At 43.2% G+C, this 25477-nt stretch overlaps 1 protein-coding gene across 1 annotated transcript in view; it reads left to right on the top strand.

The window, feature by feature from the left end:
- Window positions 1–25477, top strand: part of LAMC2 (laminin subunit gamma 2) — a 67750-nt gene that overhangs the window by 4836 nt on the left and 37437 nt on the right. Inside the window, exons 3-4 of the mRNA XM_086343461.1 lie at window positions 17644–17832; window positions 24210–24345. Coding sequence (XP_086199587.1) covers window positions 17644–17832; window positions 24210–24345 — 325 coding nt within the window. The remainder of the gene's footprint in view (window positions 1–17643; window positions 17833–24209; window positions 24346–25477) is intronic.

The following is a 25477-nucleotide window of genomic DNA, read 5'->3' as shown; positions in this document are numbered from 1 at the left end:
AGCAGTAATTAACACAACATTGTAATTCAACTATACTTCAATTAAAAAATGTTAAGAGTCAAAAATTTCTACTTTAGGAGTCATAATTTCTACTCAGAGGTAGAAATATGAACACACAAAGGGTGAAGGCTAAGATGACACTATAGGATTTAGCCACTAGGTCAATTTTGAACCACTTGTTCTAGAATGCTGAACTCAGCATCCAAGATTATTCAGATCACTAATTTAATTTCTCCCATAGCCTGATGCTGGAAAAGAGGTACTTAGGATTGTGTTGTGATTGGTGGAAAGGACCCCTGGAGAGATTTATACTCTCATAGATTCTGTTATTTAACTTCTGGAGTGGTGGGCTTCCCAGGTGGCTCAGTGGTAAAGATTCCACCTGCCTATGCAGGCGATGCAGAAGATGTGGGTTTGATCCCTGGGTTGGAAAGATCCCCTGGAGAAGGAAATGGTAACCTACTCCAGCATTCTCGCTTGGAAAATCCTGTGGACAGAGGAGCCTGGCAGGCTATAGTCCATAGGGTTGCAAAGAGCTGGACACAACTGAGTGACTGAGCACACACACAACTTGTTGGAACGGTATAGCATCCTGCACAGAGGTACAGGCTCTGCAGTAAGACTGTGTTTATCTGTGTGTGTGTGCTCAGTCATATCCAACTCTTTGTGACACCTTGGACTATAGCCCACCAGACTCCTCTGTCCATGGAATTTTTCAAGCAAGAATACTGGAGTGGGTTGCCATTTCTTCCTTCAGGGGATCTTTCTGACCCAGGATCGAACCCGTATCTCTTGCAAATCCTGCCTTGGCAGGCGGATTCTTTACCACTGCATCACCTGGAAAGCATCACAGAGTGAGGTTCAAATCCTAGCGGCATCATTTACCACTTAAGGGAGTGACACAAGCTGCCCCCCATGTTACTGGGTTTCCTCATCTCTAAGGTGAAGATAATGAATTGCTGTGATTACTGCATGTACAGCATTTTGCACAATGCCTAGTAAACACTCATAGTGTTCAGTATTACTGTTATACAACTAATTGCTCTGCCAGTACCAAATGTCAGTATAATGCCTAAAGTTTTGGAAGAGGCTCCTTTCATTAGTCCAGGAAAGGTGATGAGGAGTCCCCTGGCTCAGGCTGAAATGAACTCTAAATTTTACCCAATGAAACGAACAGAATTACTCACAAGGAACCCAAAGCAGATTGGAGTTTCAGGATTCAGTTTCATATCATTTCTTCTTACGTTTTGTCAACCATCATACTTCATCATATACAGATTCAGCATATGTTACTTTCTGGAACATGCCCATGTATAAGATGACCCCAACATTAGATGACCTGTCATTTCTCAAATTCCATTTTTAACATTCCTAAAGCCACTTGAATGCAGTTTTTCTCTATTTTGGATCAGGTGAATTGAGACATGGCTCTATTTGTCTTATCTTTTGCTGCTGTCACTGAAAAGTATGCCATTTTCAGAAGACATGAAAAAGATTTAAAACCTATCCCGAAGCACTCATTGTGATCATCATAGCATAATCATCTCAAAAGGCTTACTTAGGATAACTTTCAGGCGCTCGCAATTGTGAGATGATGAACTATTAGGAGAATTGTGTTTGATAGCTTGGCCTCTTTCTTATTTAAAAATTATCTGAAACATTGGTTGAGGTCATTTCAGGTTAACATGTCTTCCCCAAATAATACTTTATTTTAAAAATAAAACAATTGAGAAAGTGCTGTATAACAGAGATTTTGAAAAGACTTAAATGTGGCCTTATATTCATCTTATATTCAAGTATGTATAATAAATTGGCATATAGAAATGCATTGGAGTGTATTCCCATGTAGGTTTAAATTCTGAGTGTTCCGAACTGGGGGAGCCACTGGTTTAACTCCACTGACCCAAGAAGCTGAGGAAGAATGTTGATTTGTGATCAGTGTTTATGGGAAAGTCAGGAGCATGAAATCAAGATGCTGAGGCCATCCTGGGAACATTTTTTCCCATTTAAGTTCTTAGTGGCTGAACTATTTTGACTTTTTTTTTTCTCCTAGAGAAATTTGCCACTACAAGATTTAGCAATCTATTATAGACCAGTGTAGAAATAACACCATAGATTCTAGAATACTCTAGTCACAAATTAGACCAAATAGATTACTGAATCATACTGAGCTGTGTTCTAATATAATTCCCAGGTATATGATGTAATATTTGAGCCACACCCAAAGCCAGAAGCTGAGTCTTTTTTTGTGTCTGTGGGTGACTGTACGTCTGTATACGTGCCTCCCCAACAAACATGGGCTTCCTTATGTCATAAAAGAAGGAAAGAATGGCTCTTTTTCCAGCACTGATCAATGTGAGGACTTCTCTCTATCAGAAGCAGGTGGAAGTCAATTGGGCAAACACATATGTATCCTGGACTTCTTCAGTTTTGTTGACCTCTTTACAGAAACCTGACTGTTTCTTTTCCAGATTTTATTTTCTTTCATTGTGTGAATATGGATCTTCACATCCTAGAAAAAATAAAATTGCAGCTAGGTCATTTCCCATATTAACTTAAACATTGGAAAAATGATCATATCTTCAGCTGTACCTATATTGGGCATTTGTTATGAGAAGGTTTGCACGTTTCACCACTTTCTTCTTTTATTAACAGCATCATGGACCTAAGTGAGAATGACTCTTAAGGGTTCTCTACCGTAGCCTCTCCTTTAAAGTTAAGGAAAAGGACACTCAGGGAGACAAAGTGACTGTCCAGATCATCATCACTGGCTAGAGCAGAGCTGGGCTCCAGGACATGTGACCCTCATTTATAGATTGGAAAATCACAGGAAAGTGATTGCCTTGACCAGAGCCGGGCAGTTAGTAACAGGACCGGATTTCAGTCCTAGTTTAATGTTCTTTAACAAGATACCTCCATGGCTTATTTCTCATTCTTTTTAAGAATTTTCTTTTAAATAAATTTTCAGAGTTGATGGACTCTTGATCTATTATAACAACATCCCTTACATTTCTAGCTGGGACATCAGTGTCCTGACCTTTCAGAGCTCTGTGGATGTGAGTCCTTAGAGTAGCCTTTCCTTTAAAAATGGCAGTGAACAACAGGGTAAAATCAAGCACAAACTCCAGTTTCTAGGAGAACTGACAAGAGAGCAAATTTCAGATTACCAGGTTTCCTCTTCTGTTTGTTTTTATCACATAGCTTGTAATTGACCAAGTGGCTCAAGAATCTTAACCACCAGACCGTCAGGGAAATCCTACCTCTCAATGTTTGGAATCTATTAAAGCATAGTTGTGTCCAGAGCCTATTTTTCTCTCCCTCAGTTCAGTTCAGTCACTCAGTCGTGTCCGACTCTTTGCAACCCCATGAATCGCAGTACGCCAGACCTCCCTGTCCATCACCAACTCCCGGAGTTCACTCAGACTTACGTCCATCGAGTCGGTGATGCCATCCAGCCATCTCATCCTCTGTCATCCCCTTCTCCTCCTGCCCCCAATCCCTCCCAACATCAGAGTCTTTTCCAATGAGTCAGCTCTTCGCATGAGGTGGCCAAAGTACTGGAGTTTCAGCTTTATCATCATTCCTTCCAAAGAACACCCAGGGCTGATCTCCTTTAGAATGGACTGGTTGGATCTCCTTGCAGTCCAAGGGACTCTCAGGAGTCTTCTCCAACACCACAATTCAAAAGCACCAATTCTTCAGCGCTCAGCTTTCTTCACAGTCCAACTCTCACATCCATACATGACCACTGGAAAAACCATAGCCTTTCTCTCCCTGGCTGGAGATTATTAGAATACGTTTTGAAGTTTTTCGGGATTCTGTCTGTTTCATGGCTAGAACATTGACCACTAAGCTTTATACATACTTATTGTTCTTTCAAGTCACTACTGATTTTGCTGTTGGTTAAAGGGGATTTCTAATGTTTAAAGATCATCTCTCATCTTGATAGGCCGGTTTACTCTGTGAGCCCAGTGGATCCAACGGCACCCAAAGTAGTGGCTCTTGTCTATTCCGAGGGGTTGTACGTAGGATATGGTAGGAGGGGATCTTCACAGGCTGAGATCTTCAGGGACAGAGGCCAGGCCACAGCTGACCAGGCATGGCAAGTAACATTATTATTTATTTTTATGTATTTATCTATTTGGCTGCATTGCGTCTTAGTTGCAGCACGTGGGAACTTCAGTGTCATGTGGGAACTTTTTGTTGCGTTGTGCGGGCTTCTCTCTAGTTGTGGCATGAGGGCTCCAGAGCTTGTAGGACCTTCTACAGGGAAGGATCTTCCTTGAAGATTCCACTGGATCTTCCTTGTAGGAAGGTCTTAACCGCTGGACCGCCAAGGAAGTCCCCATTTCATCCTTTCAAGTGATCTTGAATTTTATGGTTTTACGTGTGGCTGCTTCTAGTTTTAGCTTCTTCAGGTGTATCACAATACGTTTTCTTATTAGAGTAAGAGACTGGAAAGGCACTTCCTTTGCTAAGAGCTGGGATGTAGGACACGTCAATCCTACCTTCTGCTGGAGGTTTCACGGTCCAAATTCTTCTTACAATAACTGTTACCTCTCTTTGTGGATACATCAAAATGATTGGGTTCCTAAAATACCATTTAATTCACTGTCCTCACTTTAAGCACCACAATTTTAATTCACTATTTTCAAGTGGATTTTTTTTCAGCAATGAAGTTTGAAGGAAAGTGCTGTAAAATGCATTTCATACCTTTTCCGACATTGTAATGTACATGAATAAGATGGTCAGATAGCATCACTGACTCAATAGACATGAATTTGAGCAAGCTCTGAGAGATAGTGAAGGACAGGGAAGCCTGGAATGCGGTAGCCCATGGGGTTGCAGAGTCGGACATGACTTTAGTGACTGAACAGCAACAACAACAATGCACACAAGTTACCATGTTCTTCTGGCAAAACTAAGAATTCAAATGGTGCCTGCCTGGTAAGCATGCACATACCTAAATGTGTGTATCTTTGTGAAGGAATGTAGTGATAGCAAAAAAATCTGTGGCTAATCTCCTTGTACAAAAATATCTTGTTCATGAAAGCAACGAAAGGTTTAAAGAGGAAGAATCATTAGGTAACTTTTTTTAAGGAGCCAAAAAAACACAAATGTAAGCAAAGAAAAAGAAAAGCCACATTTAATGTATACTCCATAAAGCATTTCAGTGCAAATCAGAATTTCCTTTGAAATTTTTCTTTATTCAGAGTCCTCGTACATGATTTCTTTCCTTTTAGTCCTCATCGCTTCAGGGGTCACCTCTAGCTATCGTGGACTCTCTAATATCCTTTAGTTCAGTCATTTCTTAAAGGGGCAGATGACACCTTTCGCTGGGCCGTGTAGCAAGTGCTGAAAGAACACTATGCTCTTTAAGTAATAGTCAGATGTGCTTTCTGTATTGGGATGCTTTTCTTTGATGATCTCATGAAAAATAGACATTCCTGCAGCAATTGGCTCAGATAGTAAAGAATCTGCCTGTGATGCAGAACACCTGGGTTCGATCCCTGGGTGTGGAAGATCTCCTGGAGAAGGGAATGGCTACCCAGTCCAGTATTATTGCCTGGAGAATTCCCTGGACAGAGGAGCCTGGTGGGCTACAGTCCGTGGGGTCGCAAAGAGTCAGACATGACTGAGCGACTAACGCTCACTTTCGCAGGAATGTCTGTGGTCAGAAGGTTGTAGAGTAACAAGAGGGTGATGAACTTTCATACCGAATCCTCGCTGCAATCACTACTGATCACACCCTGTAGCTGACTCCTGTTATCTTGGAGTCAAGCCTTTAAAGATACCATGTGTAAGAGAAGGGAGCCTCTTCTGTATCCTTTGCATCCTAACTTTCTCTTCCTTCTCAGCTTTGCTAGTCAGGCAGAAATTGGCCTCCCCAACCTTCCTATTCACTGAGACCTCTTTCCCTGTCCCCATTGTCTGCTGGGATCCTGGTGGGGTGTTAGGGAAGACATCTCCCTGGTCTAGTCCTCCCTGGCTGAGTCATCCATATCCGCCTGTGCCACTTCTAAGTCTAGATTACAAACAGTGTGCTATGAACTTGTGATGGAAGTAGGTGACTCCTTGTAAGCCCTAATTATTGAAAAAACGTGGTAAACAGTTTCATTGGCTTTCAGTGGCTAGACCACTTAGAACTGAAAAGGTTTGTCTGTACTCTATCATTCAAAATTTTCCACGGGATTAGAACGCTGGCTACTGTCGGTCCTCTCAGAGCACTTCACATCGCAGGCGTACGTGTACTGCTTGGGCATTTACATGTCCTGGAAAACAAATGATCGGGCAGGTTACAGCACCAGTGGTTCCAGCGGCGTTGGCATAAAAGGAAGCTGTGACAAAGGCGAGGCAGAGAACGGAATTCAGTTAAAAAGCTCTTACAGAGGGAAGTGCCTTTTCAGTTTTCTTATTCTAAGTAGAAAACGTATTGCGACATACCTGAAGAAGCTAAAAGTAGAAGCAGTCACACATAAAAACATAAAATTCAAGATCACTTTAAAGGATGAAATGGAGACTTCATGGTGGTCCAGAGGTTAAGAACTCACCTGCCAATGCAGGGGACGTGGGTTCCATCCCTGGTTGGGGAACTAAGATCCCACATGCCTCACGACACCTAAGCCCGTCATGTAGCAACTACTGATTCTGGAGCTCTTATTTCACGACTAGAGAGGACTCCGCACAGCGTCATAAAAGATCCCTCATGGCACAACGCAGATCACGTGTGCTGCAAATAAGGCTCAATGCAGCCAAATAAACGAATATTTAAAAATAAATAAATAACTTATGAAGTATTCAGATTTTGCTTTAAAGTATTTACCCAAGCTGAGAAACAAATGAAACCTTGGAAAGAAAAATCTCATGTAGAAGATTTTAAAACTGGAAAATATGAGCATTTTCATTATCATCTTTTTTAAAAATTATAATAAAAATACTCATCATCTTGAGTATCACAGACATGGAGACTTTCAATTTTTGCAAATAGGATGATAGCTTCCAATGCCCTTGATACCAAACTGATAGATGTGTCAGGTTTTTCTTACTTCAGACTTCATAAGTAATGTGCAATTGGAGTATTTTTAAAAATAATTTTAAAAATACTTTATTATAGATTGCTACTTAAAGGACATCCGCTTTAATTGTTTTTGCTCTAAAAATAGGCATTTACCAGCTTTTTAAAGTGAGTATACAATTCTCACCTTTACTTTTATTCACCATTTTCTATCTATTTATTTATATTTGGACTTCTTGATGAAGAGCCTCATTACAGCTGACTTCCCAGAGGTGGTGATTGCTGTCTTTGAGCAGAAAAGAGTTGTCAGTACATGAGGCCAGTTCTTTGACTCAGAGGAAGGGGATGATATCTAAATAATAATAAATTAAGATTGAATTTTTAGCATAATTTCTTTGAACAAACAAAAGGGAGGAGGGTGGTCGGGATTGATAACCCCAACTCATGTCTGCCCACTATGATGCTTTTCCTCTAAAGCAAGAATATTAAGAAGCAGAGGAAGTAAAAACATAAAGTGAAATATAAGTGAAATGAATGGGAGAGAGATGAAGTTAGGCTGGAAAAGTAGATAGGATTAGACAGTGGAAGTCTTTGTAAGCAATGTTTAGGAGTTCTTGTCTTTATCTAAAAATTTTAAAAAAGGCATTATAGAGGAGAGATGTTGGTAAATATCTCACAGGGAGATATTGGTAAAATTTGTATTTGAAAAAGCTTTTCTGACTATACTGAGTGGAGGGAGGCAAGAGAAGTTGCAGAGGATTCAGTTAGGAAGCTATGCCAACAAGAGACAACTGGGATTTGGTCTTGTGTGGCTGTCGTGGAGCTAGATTTGGATGGGCTTGAGCTGTTTAGAGGATTATATCAATACGATTGGCCATTGAATAGAATATAGGCAAATGAAGAAGATGGAGACCCTATAAGGATAGCTCTCAGCTTTGTGACTTGAAGGGATGACAAAAGTTTGGTGGTTTTTTTTTTATAATTTTTTTTTATTGTGATATAGTTGCTTCACAATGTTGTGTTGGTTTCTGCTGTACAAACAAATGAATCATCTGTATGTATATATACATATATCCCCTCCGTCTTGGACCTTTCTCTCACTGCCCTCCCATCCCACCCCTCTAGGTCATCACAGCGCACTGAGCTGAGCTCCCTGAGCAGGTTCCCGTTAGCTCTCTGTTTTATACACGATAGTGCATATATGTCAATTCCACTCTCCCAACTCATCCCATCCTCCCGTCCCCTCCACCCAGTCCACATGTCCATTCCCTATGTCTACATCTCTATTCCTGCCCTGAAAAGAGGTACCGTTTTTCTAGATTGCACACATATGTGTGAATGTACGATATTTGCTTTTCTGACTTACTTCACTCTGTGTGACAGACTCTAGGTCCGTATTTGTCTCTAAAAATGACCCGATATCATTCCTTTTTATGGCTGAGTAATATTCCCTAGCATATGTGTACCACATCTTCTTTATTCATCTGTCAATGGACATTTAGATTGCTTCCTTTGGAGAACGATATGGAAGTTCCTTACAAAACTAAAAATAGAACTACCATGTGACCTAGCAGGCCCACTATTGGGCGTATACCCTAAGAAAGCCATAATTCAAAAAGACACATGCACCCCAAAGTTCATTGCAGTATTATTTATAAATTGAGTTTTTATATGCTTTGTGTGAAGAGCTTTTGAGACAACCAGTTGAACATGTAAAGTGCATGGCTGGACATGAGGATCTAAAACTGAGAAGGTATTCTGGGCCAGGGAAGTATCTTGGTATGTCCACACCTGTTGTGGTTATTGAAGTCCTTGGCTTGGATGAGAGAGTTCTAGAGTTCTATCATGAGAGGCATGGAGGCTCAGGCCTGAGACATGAGAAGCACCAACACTTAGAGTTGGGGCAAGGAGAGGATCCCACAAAGACTTGAATGGGTAAGGGAAGAGGTGAGAAGCCAAGAGGAACCTGGCAATATGGCATCATAGTATCCAAGGGAAGAGAGTTTCAACAAGGAAGCAGAAGAAAAGATTCGATGTCTCAGAAAGGGAATGAGAGACAGAAAATACAAGAAAGGAAACAAGGCACATACCTGTCTAATCCTCTAAATTAGGAAGAGAATTAAGCACCATCCTTAAGCGGTTTATATGTGGACTTATCCCCAGGAGATTCCAGGTCACTTATTCTAAACTTGCTGCTGTTTAAGTGATTCAGTATTAGTGCTCTTAGCAGCTGAAATGGCAACAAGAGCAGCAAGGCTCTACGTAACAGGAGCCAGCACACTCTGTCAGGTTCAAACATGACGCTCAGATTCCTAGCTCCTGAGATAGTCCCGCACAGGGGCCAAGTACACTGCCTGTCAAGACTGCCTGGTGGCGGCAAACTGATCTCATGGTCTCACACCTGCCTCGCCCCTGCCCCTCCTTGCACGCAGTCCTAGGCGTGCTGCCCTTTGCAATGGCAGCTTCAGGCTCACACGCAGAGGTCGGGACATCCTGGCGCTGAAATGGTTCGTCCAATGAAAGCAGCAACCCGGAAGTCTCATACGCTCCTTCTAACAAAAGTATCACGTTCCTCTCGCAATTCATGCTGTTCTCATTTCCCCATAGTTTTTATTTTTTGGGGTACAAACATTAACTTTTTTTTTTACACTGAATGCCTTATATGTAAACAATGAAAACTTTATGTATTAATGTTGAGAAAATTTCATACTGGGTCCCTAGAGTCCTGAGAAATTTCTCTATGTTCCGGTTCTTGTTTGGCTTTTCTTAGAATCAGATCGCCTTCCTTCTTTCCTTCCTTCTGTCTGTGCTTCCATCCATCCTTCCTTTCAGCCAGCCTTTCCTTTAACAGTCACAGTTGCAAGCCCTGTACTAGGTACGATGGGCTATGTCGACTGAAAAAAGTACACGCAACCTATAAGTTGAGAGTTATGTTTTATTTGGTGGAATCTTTTGGAACTTAAGCCCAGGAGGCAGCATCTCAAGTAACCCTAAGAGAACTGCTCCCAGGAGGTGGGGTAGGTGGGTGGGTTTGTGGCAGGAGCAGGTATATAGAAATTTTGTAACAAAGGGCAGGTAGCCAGAATGTCAAAAGTTTTTTTTTTTTTTTGTAAACTAAAGAAAACCAGATATCCCGTGTTAAGGAATTTAGCACTTTTCTATGTATGGAAAGATGCAAGAGTCAAGACTCACTGAAACCATTCCTTTGATGTGCACCTCATCTGTCTGGGGCCAGTATCCTGTGTTTTCACATCCTGAGCTCCCTTTCCTTAGGGCTCAGCGTAGGGAGTGACTGCAGTCTGATGGCTTCTAGATGGCTGGTGTTCTCCTTCCTGAGTTCCTTTACAGTTCACTGGCCCACATCGGAGGGCTGTAATCTCTGATGAATGACTGTGACTTGCTTGTTTACTGATATGGCAAGTAATATTCCTTTTCTCGGATACAAAAGTGCGAAGTGCGATAGAGGATGTTAGTCATGTACACAAATAGGGATGACTCAGGATAGAAAGTGATAAGTGCCATGAGAGAGATGGAGATGAAGACCTGTGGGCAATCAGAAAGAGAAGCTCTTAACCGGTTATCACTATGGACCAATGCCATCTAATTTTTTTGTTCCTAAGATTGCTCTTCTGCCGAGTGAGTTCAGAGAGGGTGGGAGCAGGTAGTGCCCAGGCAAAGGAAACAGCAAGCCTAAAGGCCTAAAGGGAAATAGCTTGTGCACCCCAGGATTAGTGCATGCCAGGGTCTATGTGTTGGAGTCCAATGAACGAGAGATAGAAAGAGGACCAAGGTCAAGATGGAGAGGTCAGCAGGGCCAGATCTAGAGGGTTTTGAAAGGAGTTTGGATTTAAAATTTTGTTGTTACTGTTAGAGCGCTAAAAAGCACAAGGGTCCAGCATGTGAAGGTGGAAATTAGATCAGCTTGGTGAAAAGCAGAGCCGGGCTTTTTATGTTTAGAACAATAGAAAGAGGACTTGCTTGTATACAAATGGTCACAGGAATGCCAAATTGTTGATCCGTTCTCATAATTGCTTTCAACATTTCCTCTGGAGAATTTAAAATGAGGTCTTGATGAACTGCAGCCCCTGATGCAGATTATTCCAAGACCTTGCCCCAGTACAACCCTAGGAAATATTTTCAGTTTCCTTTCATTCTTTGAAGGATACAGCTTGGAAACAGCCTTTGGCCCCGAGCTTCCTGTCCCAACCGGTTGGAGTTGTGTGTTTGAGTGAGGGTGGGAGTGTTAGGTGGGCCCGAGGCGGTCTGTACACCTTGCTGCATTGTTTGCAGACTTTGCAGCTCCTGGACTGTGTTTCCTGGTGGGGAGCCTGGGGGGTGGTGGGTGGATCAGCCTGCCTCTGGCTGCCTGGCGGGCTTTTCTAAGAAGTACCTTGAGGGTCAGCGATGGTGTGCTATTATAGCTGTTATGATAATAAATGCTTAAGTGCCAAAGAAGCAGCATACGTTGCAGTCAGACACAATTACTACCCACGTTTTCCTAGACTGAGAGAAATACAAAAAAGTCTGAGTGGCATGTTTGGTTTCTGTGGGGCTTCTGCGGAACTTGAGGTGAACTTGCTGAGTCTCCTTTCTTTAGCTCCTGAGGAGCATCCCTGCTGACAGGGCAAGGATTTAGGCTGGTGGAGTGAGGGGATGGTGAGGGGACAGGACAAAACCTTGAAAGTGAAGTGAAATCACTCAGTCATGTCCAACTCTTTGCGACCCCATGGACTGTAGCTTACCAGGCTCCTCAGTCCATGGGATTTTCCAGGCAAGAGTACTGGAGTGGGTTGCCATTTCCTTCTCTAGAGGATCTTCCCCACCCAGGAATCGAACCTGGGTCACCTCCAGTGTAGGCAGATGCTTTACTGTCTGAGCCACCAGGGAAGTCAAAACCTTGAAAAGATGTCCCTAATTTGGAAAGAGTACCATAGAAATGAATAGTCAAATAAGGGTAGTGGGTAGGACCTGATTCCTGTGATACAGAATCAGTGAGACAAGGAGAAAGATTCTGCCACTCTTAATTTCTAGACCCTATATGTCTTCAGGTCTGTTCAGGGTCAGAGTCTGATTTGTTTCTGTATTTTCTGATACAGTAATAGTTTAATGCCAGATCCTGGACCTATGCCTGTCCACGATAGAATGAGGAAAACCATGATAACATGATATGTATGCGACAAAGGACATGTCCAAGATGTGTATGTGACAAAGCCCAATATATCTCAAATAAGTGTATATTTAATATCTTACTTGGAATTCTCCAGGCAAGAATGCTAGAGTGGATTGCCATTTCCTTCTCCAGCGGATCTTCCCAACCCAGGGATTGAACCAAGGTCTCCTGCATTGCAGGCAGATTCTTTACTGGCTGAGCCACCAGGGAAGCCCATATAAAACTTATGATTCCCTTTATTGAAATCTTGCTGGCTCACAAAGCCCAGTGTCCGAGCACCAGGGCAGTGCCCCTGTTAGATGTGAAGTGATACTTACTAAATGAATGGATGAAATGTATGTCTTTTCCTCTAAGTATCACGAAAACTCCATGAAGTCTTGGACAGCTATTGGTTTTTTAAAAAATTTTATTTATTTATGGCTGTGCAGGGTCTTCATTGTTGCATGTGGGCTTTCTCTAGTTGCAGTGAGCCGGGGCCACTCTTCATTTCTGTGCCTGGGCTTCTCATTGCAGTAGCTTCTCTTGCAGAACACAGGCTCAGTAGTTGTGTTGCGTGGGCTTAGTTGCTCCACAACATGTGGGCTCTTCCAGGACCAGCGATGGAACCCATGTCCCCTGCATTGGCAGGCAGATTCTTAACTACTGGATCACCAGGGTAGTCCCATCTGTTGGTTTCTGGCTACCGCTAAATTCCTGAAAACAGGGTATGGCACATAGATGCTCAGTCTATATTTGTTGGATGAAAGGATTTGACAAATTATTCCCAATGGACCCAGGACATGTCCAGGACCCCCTCTTTATACTTGTATCACTGGCTTTTGTGTCAAGGCTCCCTGATGGAAACTAGGCAATATAGTTACAAAATTTACAGCTGGCCCCAAATTTAGAAGAATAGCAAGTAGATTTCAAAAAAAAAAAAAAAATTCTATAACAGATTTAAAGCTGAACAAGGCTAAACATAAAAAAAGAAGTATAATAAAAAAACATTTTTAGAGTTTCCTCTTGTTTTAAAATGTATTATAGGTGTGTGTGCCCAGTCACATCTGACTTTTTGTGGCTCCGTGGACTATAGCCCGTTAAGCTCCTCTGTCCGTGGAATTCTCCAGGCAAGAATACTGGAGTGGGTTGCTATTTCCTCTACTCCAGGGAATCACTGAACCCATGTCTCCTGTGTTTCCTGCATTGGCAGGCGAATTCTTTACCACTGCGCCACCTGGGAAACGTACCTAACCCTGGGCTTAAAGAGAAGCCCAACTAAGAGAGAGCAGGGTAGCTCACAATAGGTTTGCCGCAGAGTTCCAGAGTGGAGAAATGCTGCCTAAAGGCCTCCTGTATTGGAATTATATGAAAGCATCTCCATCGAAAGCTGTGAATTTTAAAGGAAGAACATCATTTCTTTCATAACAGAGCTTTAAAGCAGAAGGGACAGAAGGAAAGGGAAATGGTTAAAAAAAGATAAGGGGGTTTTCTATTTTTAAAATAATGCTCTAAATATACATCACTTCCTAATGAAATTAACTTCTACCAGCAAAAAGTTTGTTTTGAATGAAAAAAGACTTCCCTGGTGGTCCGGGTGGCTAAGACTCCACGCTCCCAATGCAGCTGAGTCTTGGTCAGGGAGTAGATCCCACAAACTGCAACTAGAAGCTCGAATGCTGCAACAAAGATCGAAGGTCCTGCAAGACCCAGCGCAGACAAATAAATAAACAGAATAAACATAAAATAAATACAAAAAAGAAAACAGAGACCACACAAAAAGCAGGAAAAAAAAAAAGCAATGAGACGTTTGAAATTATTTCGAGATTGTTCACAAAGGTCATCCAGGGCAGGGAGGGCACTGGCTCAGTGTGGGATCCAACTGGACAGCCTCACAAGGATCATTGGCTGGTGGATTTAGCTCTTGTTCGTGCCTAATGAGCTGCTCGGCAGAAATTTCACAGCACATGGCAGCTGTGTGGCACATCTGTTGGAGATCCAGAAAAATCCGTTACACAAACATTCGTTGGGAAAGATTCGGCTTGGCATCAGTTCTGTGAAAAAGCCCTGGGAGTCTGAACTGAATGCAAACTTCATGGGCTGTGAGTTTAGTGAAATGTTAGGCTCATCTGTGGAATTATAATATCTGGTCCTGCTGTAAGCTAAGCTGTTCAAACCACATTTGAAGAGCTGTAATAAATTCTGGTCATTTAAAGAAAGGTAGTGAAAATGAGTGGAGAAGGAAATGGCAACCCACTCCAGTGTTCTTGCCTGGAGAATCCCAGGGACGGGGGAGCCTGATGGGCTGCTGTCTATGGGGTCGCACAGAGTTGGACATGGCTGAAGCGACTTAGCAGCAGCAGCAGCAGCAGTGAAAATGAGAGTTTGTTCCTAGGAAGGGAGTCAAGATGAACCTAGAAATCGTGACTTGGGAAATGGTTGAAAGTTCTGGAGGTGACAGATCTTCAGCTTAACCTGAAGAAGAGAAGGCTAAAGATGAAGATGGTCCTATCTTCAGATACTCAAGGGCTTGGCTAATGCAGCGCCTTATAAATGTAAATGTGAGAAATGTCTGATGAGTCAATAAATAGAGAAGAGAGTAGGTGTGTCTGTGTATGTGTTGTTGTTTTCCACAGAAGAACAGAATGCATGATAAAATTATAGGGACAGAGGCACATTTAAAATTGCAGGGACATCCTGGTGGCTCAGTGGATAAGAATCTGCTGCCAATGCAGGGGACATGAGTTCCATCCCTGGTCTGGGAAGATCCCACATGCCTCGGAGCAACTAAGCCCATGCGCCACAGCCTCTGAGCCTGTGCTCTGCAATAAGAGACGCACCACAATGAGAAGCCCATGCTCACTGCAAGTAGAGAAAGCCTGGGCACAGCGATGCAGACCCAGTGCAGCCAAAAATAAATAAAATATCAGATGAGTGAGAAAAGGAGGGGAAACAATTAAAAAAATGATAGTTTAAAAAATAAAATTGCATAAAAATAATGTGTAACAACCAGAGCTGTCTCAGGAGGGATGGGACATCTTGCCAGATTAGGAAGAACTGGAGAAGAGGCTGAATAACTTTCCATGAGGGAGTCACAGAAAGAATACCTACACACAGGAGCAGACCAGAGCCTTAGACGCAAGAGTAACATGGAAAGGCTAGAGCTTTGTGATTGGACACACCTGGGAGCATTTACACCCTTGCCACTTGGCTGTGTCAGCTGAGGTGAGACACCCACCCCCTCTATGCATTCATTTCTTCATCTGTTGAATGAAAATTATTAAACCCATGTTAAAGTGTTATTGCAAGAATTCACTGAGCTGCTGAATGTAAAATCCCAGAAACATACTGGTCTCTGGATAGGTTCTTGACTTTGCTCAGATTAGGGGCAGCCACAGGAGTAAGAGAATGAGTTTTAGGAGTTACTGCAAAGAAGTCCCTCACGAAGGTCAGCGGCTGTACTCAGCCACCTTGGCCACCTTTGTTCCGTCAGAGCTGCCAAGGCCTGCACGGGCAGCTGCTCTGTATCTGTTGGTACATTTGCTGACTTTTAAAATGAGTCCCCAGGGTTAAGTCACGGCCCTGGGCATTGCCAGAGACAAGTTCTCACTAGGGTCGCACGGCCAACAGAGACAGTGTCTCTGGGGGAAAGAAAGTGGGTTTTGGCAACAGCCAGAGGTTCAAATCCCAGCTTTCCACTGGGTCAAGTTACTTAACTTTTGTAAGCTGCATTTTTCTCATCTGAGGCAATACCTCTCTCCTGTGAGTGAGGGGTGAAATAGCATAGACCAAGGACTTGATCTTCTTTTGTCAGTAGAATCCTTTCGACAATCCAGGGAGGTAGAAAATGCAGTCTACGTTTATAAAAGAAAAAAGACTCAGAGAGTTGAAGTGATTGCCTGAGGAACTAGCAGAACTGGTACTTGATACCATTCTTTTTACCCCAAGGCTCATCATCTTTTCCAAACCGTGGCTGAAATATTTGCTGGGGGTCTGCTGTGTGCCAGGTACAACACTAAGGATTTCCCCTGTTAACTCATGGGCTGTTTCGGTCCCGCATGGACATGTTAGTCACCCCACGAGTCTCTTTGGAACATGCATAACGTAAACTTTCCTAGAAACCTGGGGAAAGTCCTTCTTAATGGGACTGTGGTTCTTTTTGAGTCCTGGCTTTGGGAGAGACCCTTATGGCACAGTGAGAGGGGAGGAAATACCTGTCCAGATAGTCCTATTAGCTCCTCAAGCACAGGGAACCCTCCTACATTGTTGGTGGGAGTATAAATTGGTGCAGCCTCTTTGGGAAACAGAATGGAGGTTCCTCAAAAAACTGAAGTAGCTACGTGATCCAACAATCCTGTTCCTGGGCATATACTGAGACAAAACTGTAATTTAAAAAGATAGATGCACCCCTGTGTTCATGGCAGGACTATTCACAGTAGTCAAGACATGGAAACCACCTAAATGTGGGTCGAGAGATGAATGGATAAAGAAGACGTGATCCACACACACACAATGGAACACTACTCAGCCACAAAAAGAATGAAATGATGCCATTTGCAGCAACACAGATGGTCCTAGGATTATCGTGCTGAGTGAAGTCGGTCAGAAGGAGAAAGACAAATACTATATGATATCACTTATGTGTGGAATCTAAAATGTGGCACAAATGAGCTTATCCATGAAACAGAAACAGACTCACAGGCGTAGAGAACAGATTTGTGGTTGCCAAGGGGGCTGGGTTGGGGAGGGAAGGATCGGGAGTTTGGGATTAGCAGATGCAAACTGTTACATATACGGTGGATAAACAAGGTCCTACTCATAGCACAAGGAACTTATTCAATATCCTGTAATAAACCATAATAAGGGATATGAAGAAGAATGTATATATGTATGTATAACTGAATCACTTTGCTGAACACCAGGAATTAATATAACACTGCAAATCGCTGTGTTTCAATAAAGTAAATTAAAAAAAAATTAGCTCCTTGACCATCACTGGAAGGACAGATGCTATAGGTCTTGAACAGATAACACCTTCAGCTGTTTCACAGTCGTGCCAGAGTGCACATCCTGGCGGTCCTCAGGTCTTCTCCAGCCCATAGACTTGTACTGTGGGGTTTCACAGAATTTTAGAGATAATTCCTTGCATATATTTAAATCAGGACTTTTCACATAAAAATACATAATGTTAGAGCTTTGGTTTGTCTTGAGGGGTCTGGCAGTCTTGCAACCCTGACTGCACGTCGTTTTGTGTTCTCCAAGGCAACACTCCTCCAGCAACGCTTCCTTTAGGTAAACCGAGAACTCCCTCCATCGTCGTGCGGCCAATTTCACCCCGTTACCTTTTGCTACCGAGCAGTTTAAACTAGTATGTAGTACCCTGGGCATCATTTTTATTAATAATAATAATAAAACACCTAGGAGAATTGCCCCAACTTGTTTTCTGCTGACGATGTCTTCTTTTTCCCCCCCTAATCCCTAGTCTGTGATTGCAATGGGAAGTCCAGGCAATGCATCTTTGATCAGGAACTTCACAGACTGACAGGAAATGGATTCCGCTGCCTCCACTGCAGCGACAACACTGGTGGCATTCACTGTGAGAGGTGCAAGGAAGGATTTTACCGACACAGGGAGAGAGACCGCTGTTTGCCCTGCAACTGCAACTCCAAAGGTAGTCCGATAAAAGGGGGGGAATTGGGGGGAGAGAATGGGGAGAGAGGGGGAGGGGGGAGAATGGGGGGAGGGAGGGAGGGGGAGGGGAGAGAATAGGGAAAGGGAGGGAGGGGGAGGGGAGACAATGGGGAGGGAGGGAAGCAGGGGAAAAGAGAGAGAGAGCAGACCAAGAGGCAGATGTTCAGTTTTCTTGAATAGACACTTCCCAGTTGGTCCGGTGGTTAAGACTCCACAGTACTCCCAATGCATGGGCACAGGTTCGATCCCTGGACTAGGAACTAAGGTACCCCATGGCACAGCCAAAAGTAAACAAACAGAACAGAAAAATATATGGCAAAACTAATAATTTCCTTTCAACATATGAACATATAATTCTAAAAATAAAGTTTATTTAAAAATTTCTAGAACAACTGGGAATCTACTAGACACTGGTGTTTTTTTTTAGCAATTTCAATCTGAAAGGAAACATGTTTTCTCTTAAGGCTAGGTTGTAGGAACTAGCTGTGGTCTTCAGGGCCCATTAGTTGCAATTCCAGCCCCGAGAGAGGCACCCGATGACTTTTCCCAGCAGATGAGTCTTTGGCCTGGAGAAGGAAATGGCTACCCACAAAGAAGCTTGTATTCTTCCGGTGATAGTTCTTCATTTCCATAACTATCCCTTTGACCAGCCTCTCAAAAATAAGAGATTAGAAAGATTTGTTTCTGGTGCTATGCTGGGTGCTGGCAAGATAAAGTGAGACGATAAAAGAGACAGACACAGAATAGGTAGATTAGAATCCTTCACAGGGTGGTGAGCAAGAGAAAATAGAACAATAAATAAGAAGACCTAGTAGGGTGGCTGGTTCCTAGGAGAGCCTGTTTTTGTTGTTCTTGTTCTAAATGTATCACCCACTGCTGTATTCTCAGAACTATAGGCAGTTTATGTGTACACAGATGCACATGTCCTGCTGAGGTCATCATGAAAAGTGAAAGTGTTAGTTGCTCAGTCCTGTCTGACCCTTTTCGACCCCATGGACTGTGGCCCGCCAGGCTCCTCTGTCCATGGGGATTCTCCAGGCAAGAATACTGGAATGGGTAGCCATTCCCTTCTCCAGGGACTCTTCCTAACCCAGGGATTGAACCGGGGTCTCCCTCACTGAGGCAGATTCTTTACCATCATAGTCATGAGCAGACAGTAAAGACAAGTTAATAAAGATAAAGAGGAAGAGAGAGATAAATATTTGGGACTTAAAAAATTAAAAACAATTATTTTGGCCACACCATGAGGTACACGGAATCTTATTTCCCCAACCAGGGATTGAACCAGTGCCCTCTGTAGTGGAAGTGGGGAGTCCTAACCACTGACCACTCGGGAAGTCCCTGAAGTTGGGACTTTGTAAAGCTACCTTATTTGTCTATTGTCTTCCTTGGCATATCTATTTCTCTTTGCCAAAAAGTGTTTAATACTATAATGTGATCAATGTTAATTTACCAAAAAGGTATAGCCTTATGACTCAGTATAACTCTGTGGAGCCGATTCTTAGCAGCAGCTGAAAGAATCTAAAAATGGGCAGGCTTTGGCCCAGCCATGACTTGCAAGTAGCGTGTGTTGGGGAGCCTTCGAAAACGGGGGGTGACCCCATGGTGATACAGACCCATACATCAGCAGTCATTCTCAGATTCACCAGACTTGCTGCTACCATATGGTTTGAGTCAGATTTGCTCAGTCTTGTGGCTTTGACTCAGCATCCAGAATCTTTGGGGTTTAGTAATTCTCCCTCTGAACCAAAGAAAAATTAAAAGAAAAATGATTTCACTTTAATGGGCATTTAACCTCTCTGACAAGCCCGTATCCCCTTAGGTGATGTGGCTTTGTTGTGAGTCACTAGAGTTGGGTCATCCCAGGAAAATAATCAGCGTGAATGTGATGAGAAATGCAATTGGCTCAGCTGGAAAGCCTGGCCTGAAGACAAGGCTATTAGTCTGGGAGTAGACAAGGAGCCTGCGTGGTGAAGCTAGATGGTGAAGAGGCTTTACCATGCCGTCTCTTTGCGTGGTGAAGCTAGATGGTGAAGAGGCTTTACCATGCCATCTCTTCTTCTCCACTCTCGTTTGTTGCCACCCAGCAACAGTGAGCCTGGTTCTTTCCTTTCTTTGGGGGAATAGACATCTTGGACTCCGGGTGAACAACCCAGTAGGAAGCAGTGGAGCCCAGTGATGATTTATGTCTTGTATGATATTAATAGTTAACATGAATTACACGCTTACTCTGTGCCAGGCACTTTTCTAAACACTTTCATCCACTAATTAATTTAATCTTCACAAATAACCCTATGAAGACAGTGCTATTATTTTCATTTTACAATGAGGTAGCAGAGGCTTAGAGAGGGAGGTGATGGGACTTGTCGAGGGCTGAGTGGCACGGTGGTGGCCGGGGCTGTCCCCACTGTGTGCCATCTCCAGCTACCTGTTGACTGCACAGGTCACAAAATCAGTAGCAAGAATTTAATTCTCTGTGTGATTTCTCAGTTTCCCCATCAGCCAGAGGGTATTTTTCACTTTCAAAATATAACTTCCCAAGGGAATTTGTTGTATATTCAGTTACATCAGTTTCTTCTAAAGATACCAACTAGACTTATTTTTAGGTGATGATTTTAGGGGCTCAGCAACGGGGCTGAATTATCCTCAGTTCTCGTAACCCTGATAGCTTTCTGTGGATACTTTGAAACTCACTGCGTGTTTGTGTTTTCCTCCCCTGATACCTAAATTCTTGAGATCTGTACAGACATTAATGATATTGGGTTTGTTCTCTTAATTTTATTTTTTTTAAATATGTACAAGCCATGCAGTGAATTACTCAGACTATAACATTTGAGTTATTGTTTTGAAACATGTCTTAGATAATAATTTAATTATTATTAAATACAGTGATTGGATAACAATAATATAGTGCTATTTAAAAATGCAAGTGTCTATATTTTTTAAGCATTCTCAAAAGGAAGCAAGCTCTCTCAGTCATTTTAGAATATGTTCCTGAGTCCTCTAATGCATATAGACAGTACTACCTAAGTCCTGAAGTGCTTTTTGGGGACACATTTGAAACAAGAAGCTCTTCTTCATCTATCCTTTAGGCCCATTTGTTCACAATTCCTAAGAGTAGCTCGTGATATAGGAATTGGGACAGGTGTTTTTATTTTAATGAGATACTTTGAAAACCCAGTGCTATTATTTTGGAAGTTTGGGAACATGAAATAAATCAATCCTGTTGATAGTAAGAGCCTGTACGTGTTTCCATGTCAACTTTGCAAGGCTTGAAGGAGACCTAGAAGATTCAGGCATAAACTGCTTTTGTGAGCACTTACTATGTGTGAGACATTGAGTTAGGTGCTTCATTTATTTTAGTTTGGGAGACATTGAGTTAGGTGCTTCATTTACTTTAGTTTGGGAGACATTGAGTTAGTTGCTTCATTTACTTTAGTTTGGGAGACATTGAGTTAGGTGCTTCATTTATTTTAGTTTGGGAGACATTGAGTTAGGTGCTTCACTTACTTTAGTTTGGGAGACATTGAGTTAGGTGCTTCATTTATTTTAGTTTGGGAGACATTGAGTTAGGTGCTTCATTTACTTTAGTTTGGGCTTCCCAGGTAGCTCAGTGGTAAAGGATTCACCTGCCAGTGCAGGAGACTCAAGTTCGATCCCTGACTTGGGAAGATCCCCTGGAGAAGGAAATGGCAATCCTCTCCAGTATTCTTACCTGGGAAATCCTATGGACAAGGGAGCCTGGCAGGCTACAGACCATGGACCAGTAAGAGTTGCTTCTGAAAAACTATTGTAGGGAGAGTTTTCTTAAATTGGACTTCCCTGGTAGCTCAGACGGTAAAGTGTGTGTCTACAATGCGGGAGACCTGGGGGAGAGTTTTCTTAAATTAAAAACATAATTTCCAGTAATTTGAATGGAGGCAAAAAAAACATGTTTCTGGGTCCCAGATGTACTCATTTATGTTCAAATAATTAAATTGTATAAATTTAAACAGGAATTTACCTTCTGAGCTCCGTCTGCTGTGTGTCTCTAAACGCCAACCCCAGTGGCCTCTTCTCACTCTCATCTTAAGTGCTCTCTTGTCTTAGATATTGGAAACTATTCCATCTTCTTCCTCCCTTAACCCTCCTTGGAATTCTCCTCCCTTGGCTTCCACTATTCGGAGACTTCTTCCCATTCCTATCACCCTTTCCCTTTGCTTAATCAGTGATATTCAATCTCCACCCAAGGTGCCTTCCCCTCTTCTCTCTGTCTGCTCCCGGTGTGAGCTGTCTGATCCTCTGAGTGCTCCCAATTATCCACAAATGGACTTGATATCTTATCAGCTCTTAATTCACCAACAAATACGGTGAACTAATGTATATATGTAATGCCCAATTCAGTGTCTCACACAGAGCATAAAAGGCAGTTTCTGTTCTTATCACTGAGGGTCCTTTCAAGCCTTGCAAGGTTGACACGGAGACTCTTACAGACTCTAACTGTGAATGTAACTAGTTTATTTCATGTTCCACCTGCGGCTATAGACACAGAGCCAAACACCTTCATTGATTTGATTTGTATCTATAAGTGAATTAAAAGTTCACAGTCAAGTAAGAGATTAGGAGAAAGAAGGAACAACTGGTTAGTGTTCTGTTGGCTTTATAGATTATGAATAGCCTGTTATCACAGTTCAGATATAGTATTATTTATAATACTGCCAGCCTTAGGGAAATTATCAAGTGGGTGAACCACATTCTACCTCATCTTTTGGCTTCCTCCTCCTTTCACAATAACCACATCCTCCTTCCTGAGGGCTAATTAATGCAACAGACATCTAGGACTCTGCTTCGGGCACTGGGAATTCAGCAGGGAACACAAGCTGAGGGAGTTATCAGTAAGCAGGGGTAAGGACTGAGGGAGCAGTGGGCTGAATGTTATAGACATAAGAGTTAGAGAAGGTTTCTCTAGAGAAGTTAATCAAGACGGAAGTGCTGAGAATGGGCCAACTAGGGTGCGTTCTCAGGATAGAACATTCCAGGCTGAAGAAGCAGCAGGTGCAAATGCCCCGAGGAGGGAAACAATCAGCATATTCCAGGAACAGGGAGGGGAGCTAGGATGCTGGACCTCAGTGAAGGAGCAGAAGATGAGGCAATAGAGGCCAAGGCTTGTAGGTCATGGTACAGAGTTTGCACTTTATTCCGCTAATAGCAGGGACCTATCAGAAGACCTAGACCCATCAGAAGACCTAGACCCATCAGAAGACCTAAACAGACCAGTCAGATGATTCAAACTCCGTTGGAAAGGAGCACTTTGGCTTCTATAGAGAGAATGGAGTGTAGGGAGTCAGGATGGAGGTAGGGGCCAGGTGAGAGAAGGAGGAAGCTTGAACTGGGGGTGGTTGAAGGGGAGGTGCTAAAGGTGGCTGGATTCCAGGATGGCACACTTTGTTATCCTGAGCATCTCTCACCTTTCAGCAACAATCTGCGAGGTCATTTTATAGAGCATATCTATAAACAATTAATCATAGGAAAGTACTCTAGAGCCCCAAACCAGGTAAGATGCACAGAGTCTTCACTCCTCACAAGAGGTGATGCTCCAAAGGTGAGAATTTCTACTGCTCCAGGTAGGTAGAGATATTTTTGGTTAAGAGGCTTTTTTCTACTCTTGCAATCATACCATGTGAGCACTGACCCTTGAAAGATGTTGTTTGCCTGCCAGAGATAAGGGAGAAGGTGGCTCACTTTTGCATCCTGTCTTTGTGGAGGCTCATGTGCTGTTTCACAAATGTTCCTTCTTAAGATCTCAAGGATTTGACAAATGACTTAATGTTGAAACCAGAGCAGATATATAAATAATAATGCTTTCCGGAGTCATTTCTATTTCTTTCCCCAAAGAAGCCATCCTTGGCTGTCAGAATTTTCCCTAGTGGTGGATGCATATCCCAATGATGTGAAAGAATTGCCCAAGGCAGCAGGTCGTGGTGATTCAGTTCAGTTCAGTTCAGTTGTTCAGTCATGTCCAACTCTTTGTGACCCCATGGACTGCAGTGTGCCAGACCTCCCTGTCCATCACCAACTCCCGGAGTCCACCCAAACTCATGTCCATCGAGTCAGTGATGCCATCCAACCATCTCATCCTCTGCTGTCCCCTTCTCCTCCTGCCCTCAATCTTTCCCAGCATCAGGGTCTTTTCAAATGAGTCAGCTCTTCGCATCGGGTGGCCGAAGTATTGGAGTTTCAGCTTCAGCATCAGTGCTTCCAATGAACACTCATTACTTAGTATTTATTGAGCTCCCATACGGTGACGGTTGCCCTCTAATGTCATATGAATGAAATAGTTCCTTTTCTTCTTTCCTTTCCCCTCCTTTGTGGTTATAGGTTCTCTTAGCCCTCGATGTGACAACACTGGGCGGTGCAGCTGTAAGCCAGGTGTGACAGGGGACAGGTGTGACCGCTGTTTGCCAGGCTTCCACACCCTCACCGATGCTGGGTGCACCCAAGACCGGAAGCTCCTGTAAGTGCCTGTGCCACCACCGCTGGTTCCACTGTGACTAGTGGCGATCGTGTCAACATTAGGGACCACTTACATCTACTGAGTAACTGTTACTAAGTAACTGAGTTATGGAAACACTATTTTAAGAAAAATGTTTATTTTTTGGCTGCACCGAGTCTCAGTTGTGGCATATGAGACCTTACTTCCTTGACCAGGGATCAAACCCAGGCCTCCTGCATTGGGAGCTTAGAGTCTTAGCCACTGGGCCACCAGGGAAGTCTTTTGGGGACTATGTGTGCATTATCTCATTTAACCCTCACAATAACCCTAAAAACTTTGGATTAGTGTTATACTTGTGTTAAAGATAAGAAACTTAAACCCTGAGAGGATAAATAAGGTGCCCGGTGTTGCGGGTGGACTTCATACTCAGGCTCAGAATGTTGTCTGTGGAGGCCATGCTCATCACCCTGACAACTACCCCTCCTATAGACAAACTAGGGCGGAAGTTAAGAGTCCTTTATGTTTTAACCTGGAACTTGTTTCAGATAAGTGAATTTAGAGTAGAAGAACTTCCTGCATAATTCGAATCTCCTTTAGCTTGAAGCATTCTCTAGTCCTCCTCAACTTACTTTTCTGGAAAAAGGTGAAGCGCACCTTATAAGTCACATGGCCAGCCCGCAGCGGTGCAGAGCCAACAAGGTGCTGGGCTGGCTTTGGGGAGGAGCAGCTTGGCAGTGAAGCCACAGGCTAGAAGACTGCCCACAGAGAAACTGCTTCCTCATCACCCATGATTCCAGCCCCTTGTCCATGCGAGACCCACCCGCCAGCCTTGCCTGTGCCATCCTTCTTACCACCATCCCCGGTTCTCTTCCCCTCCCAGCCTTCCCTGACCCCTTCTAGGCCCTGTCTCCCTTGGTAATCCTTGTAAACTATGAAGTAGATGACATCATGGCTCTGCTCCAAACCTCCATTAGCTCCTTTCCCACCTAGAATGAGATCGAAACTTCCGATCTAGGCAGCTAGGGCCTCCAAGACCCTCCTGCCCTCTCCATTTGCCACCTGAGGCTTCTGCTCCATTTCTCACCCCCTCCCAGGCTTCCTTTCCTTCTTCAAAGGAGCCAAGTGATGTGACCTTGGCCTTGGCCTGGAGTCC

This window comes from Bos grunniens, chromosome 16 (assembly GCF_055505025.1).
Source record: "Bos grunniens cultivar Pamir isolate PY7600 chromosome 16, Bosgru_T2T1.0, whole genome shotgun sequence".
NCBI classification, from domain to species: Eukaryota; Metazoa; Chordata; class Mammalia; order Artiodactyla; family Bovidae; genus Bos; species Bos grunniens.
The sequence above is the reverse complement of the archived record's forward strand: the minus strand, read 5'-3'. Positions and strand labels throughout refer to the sequence as shown.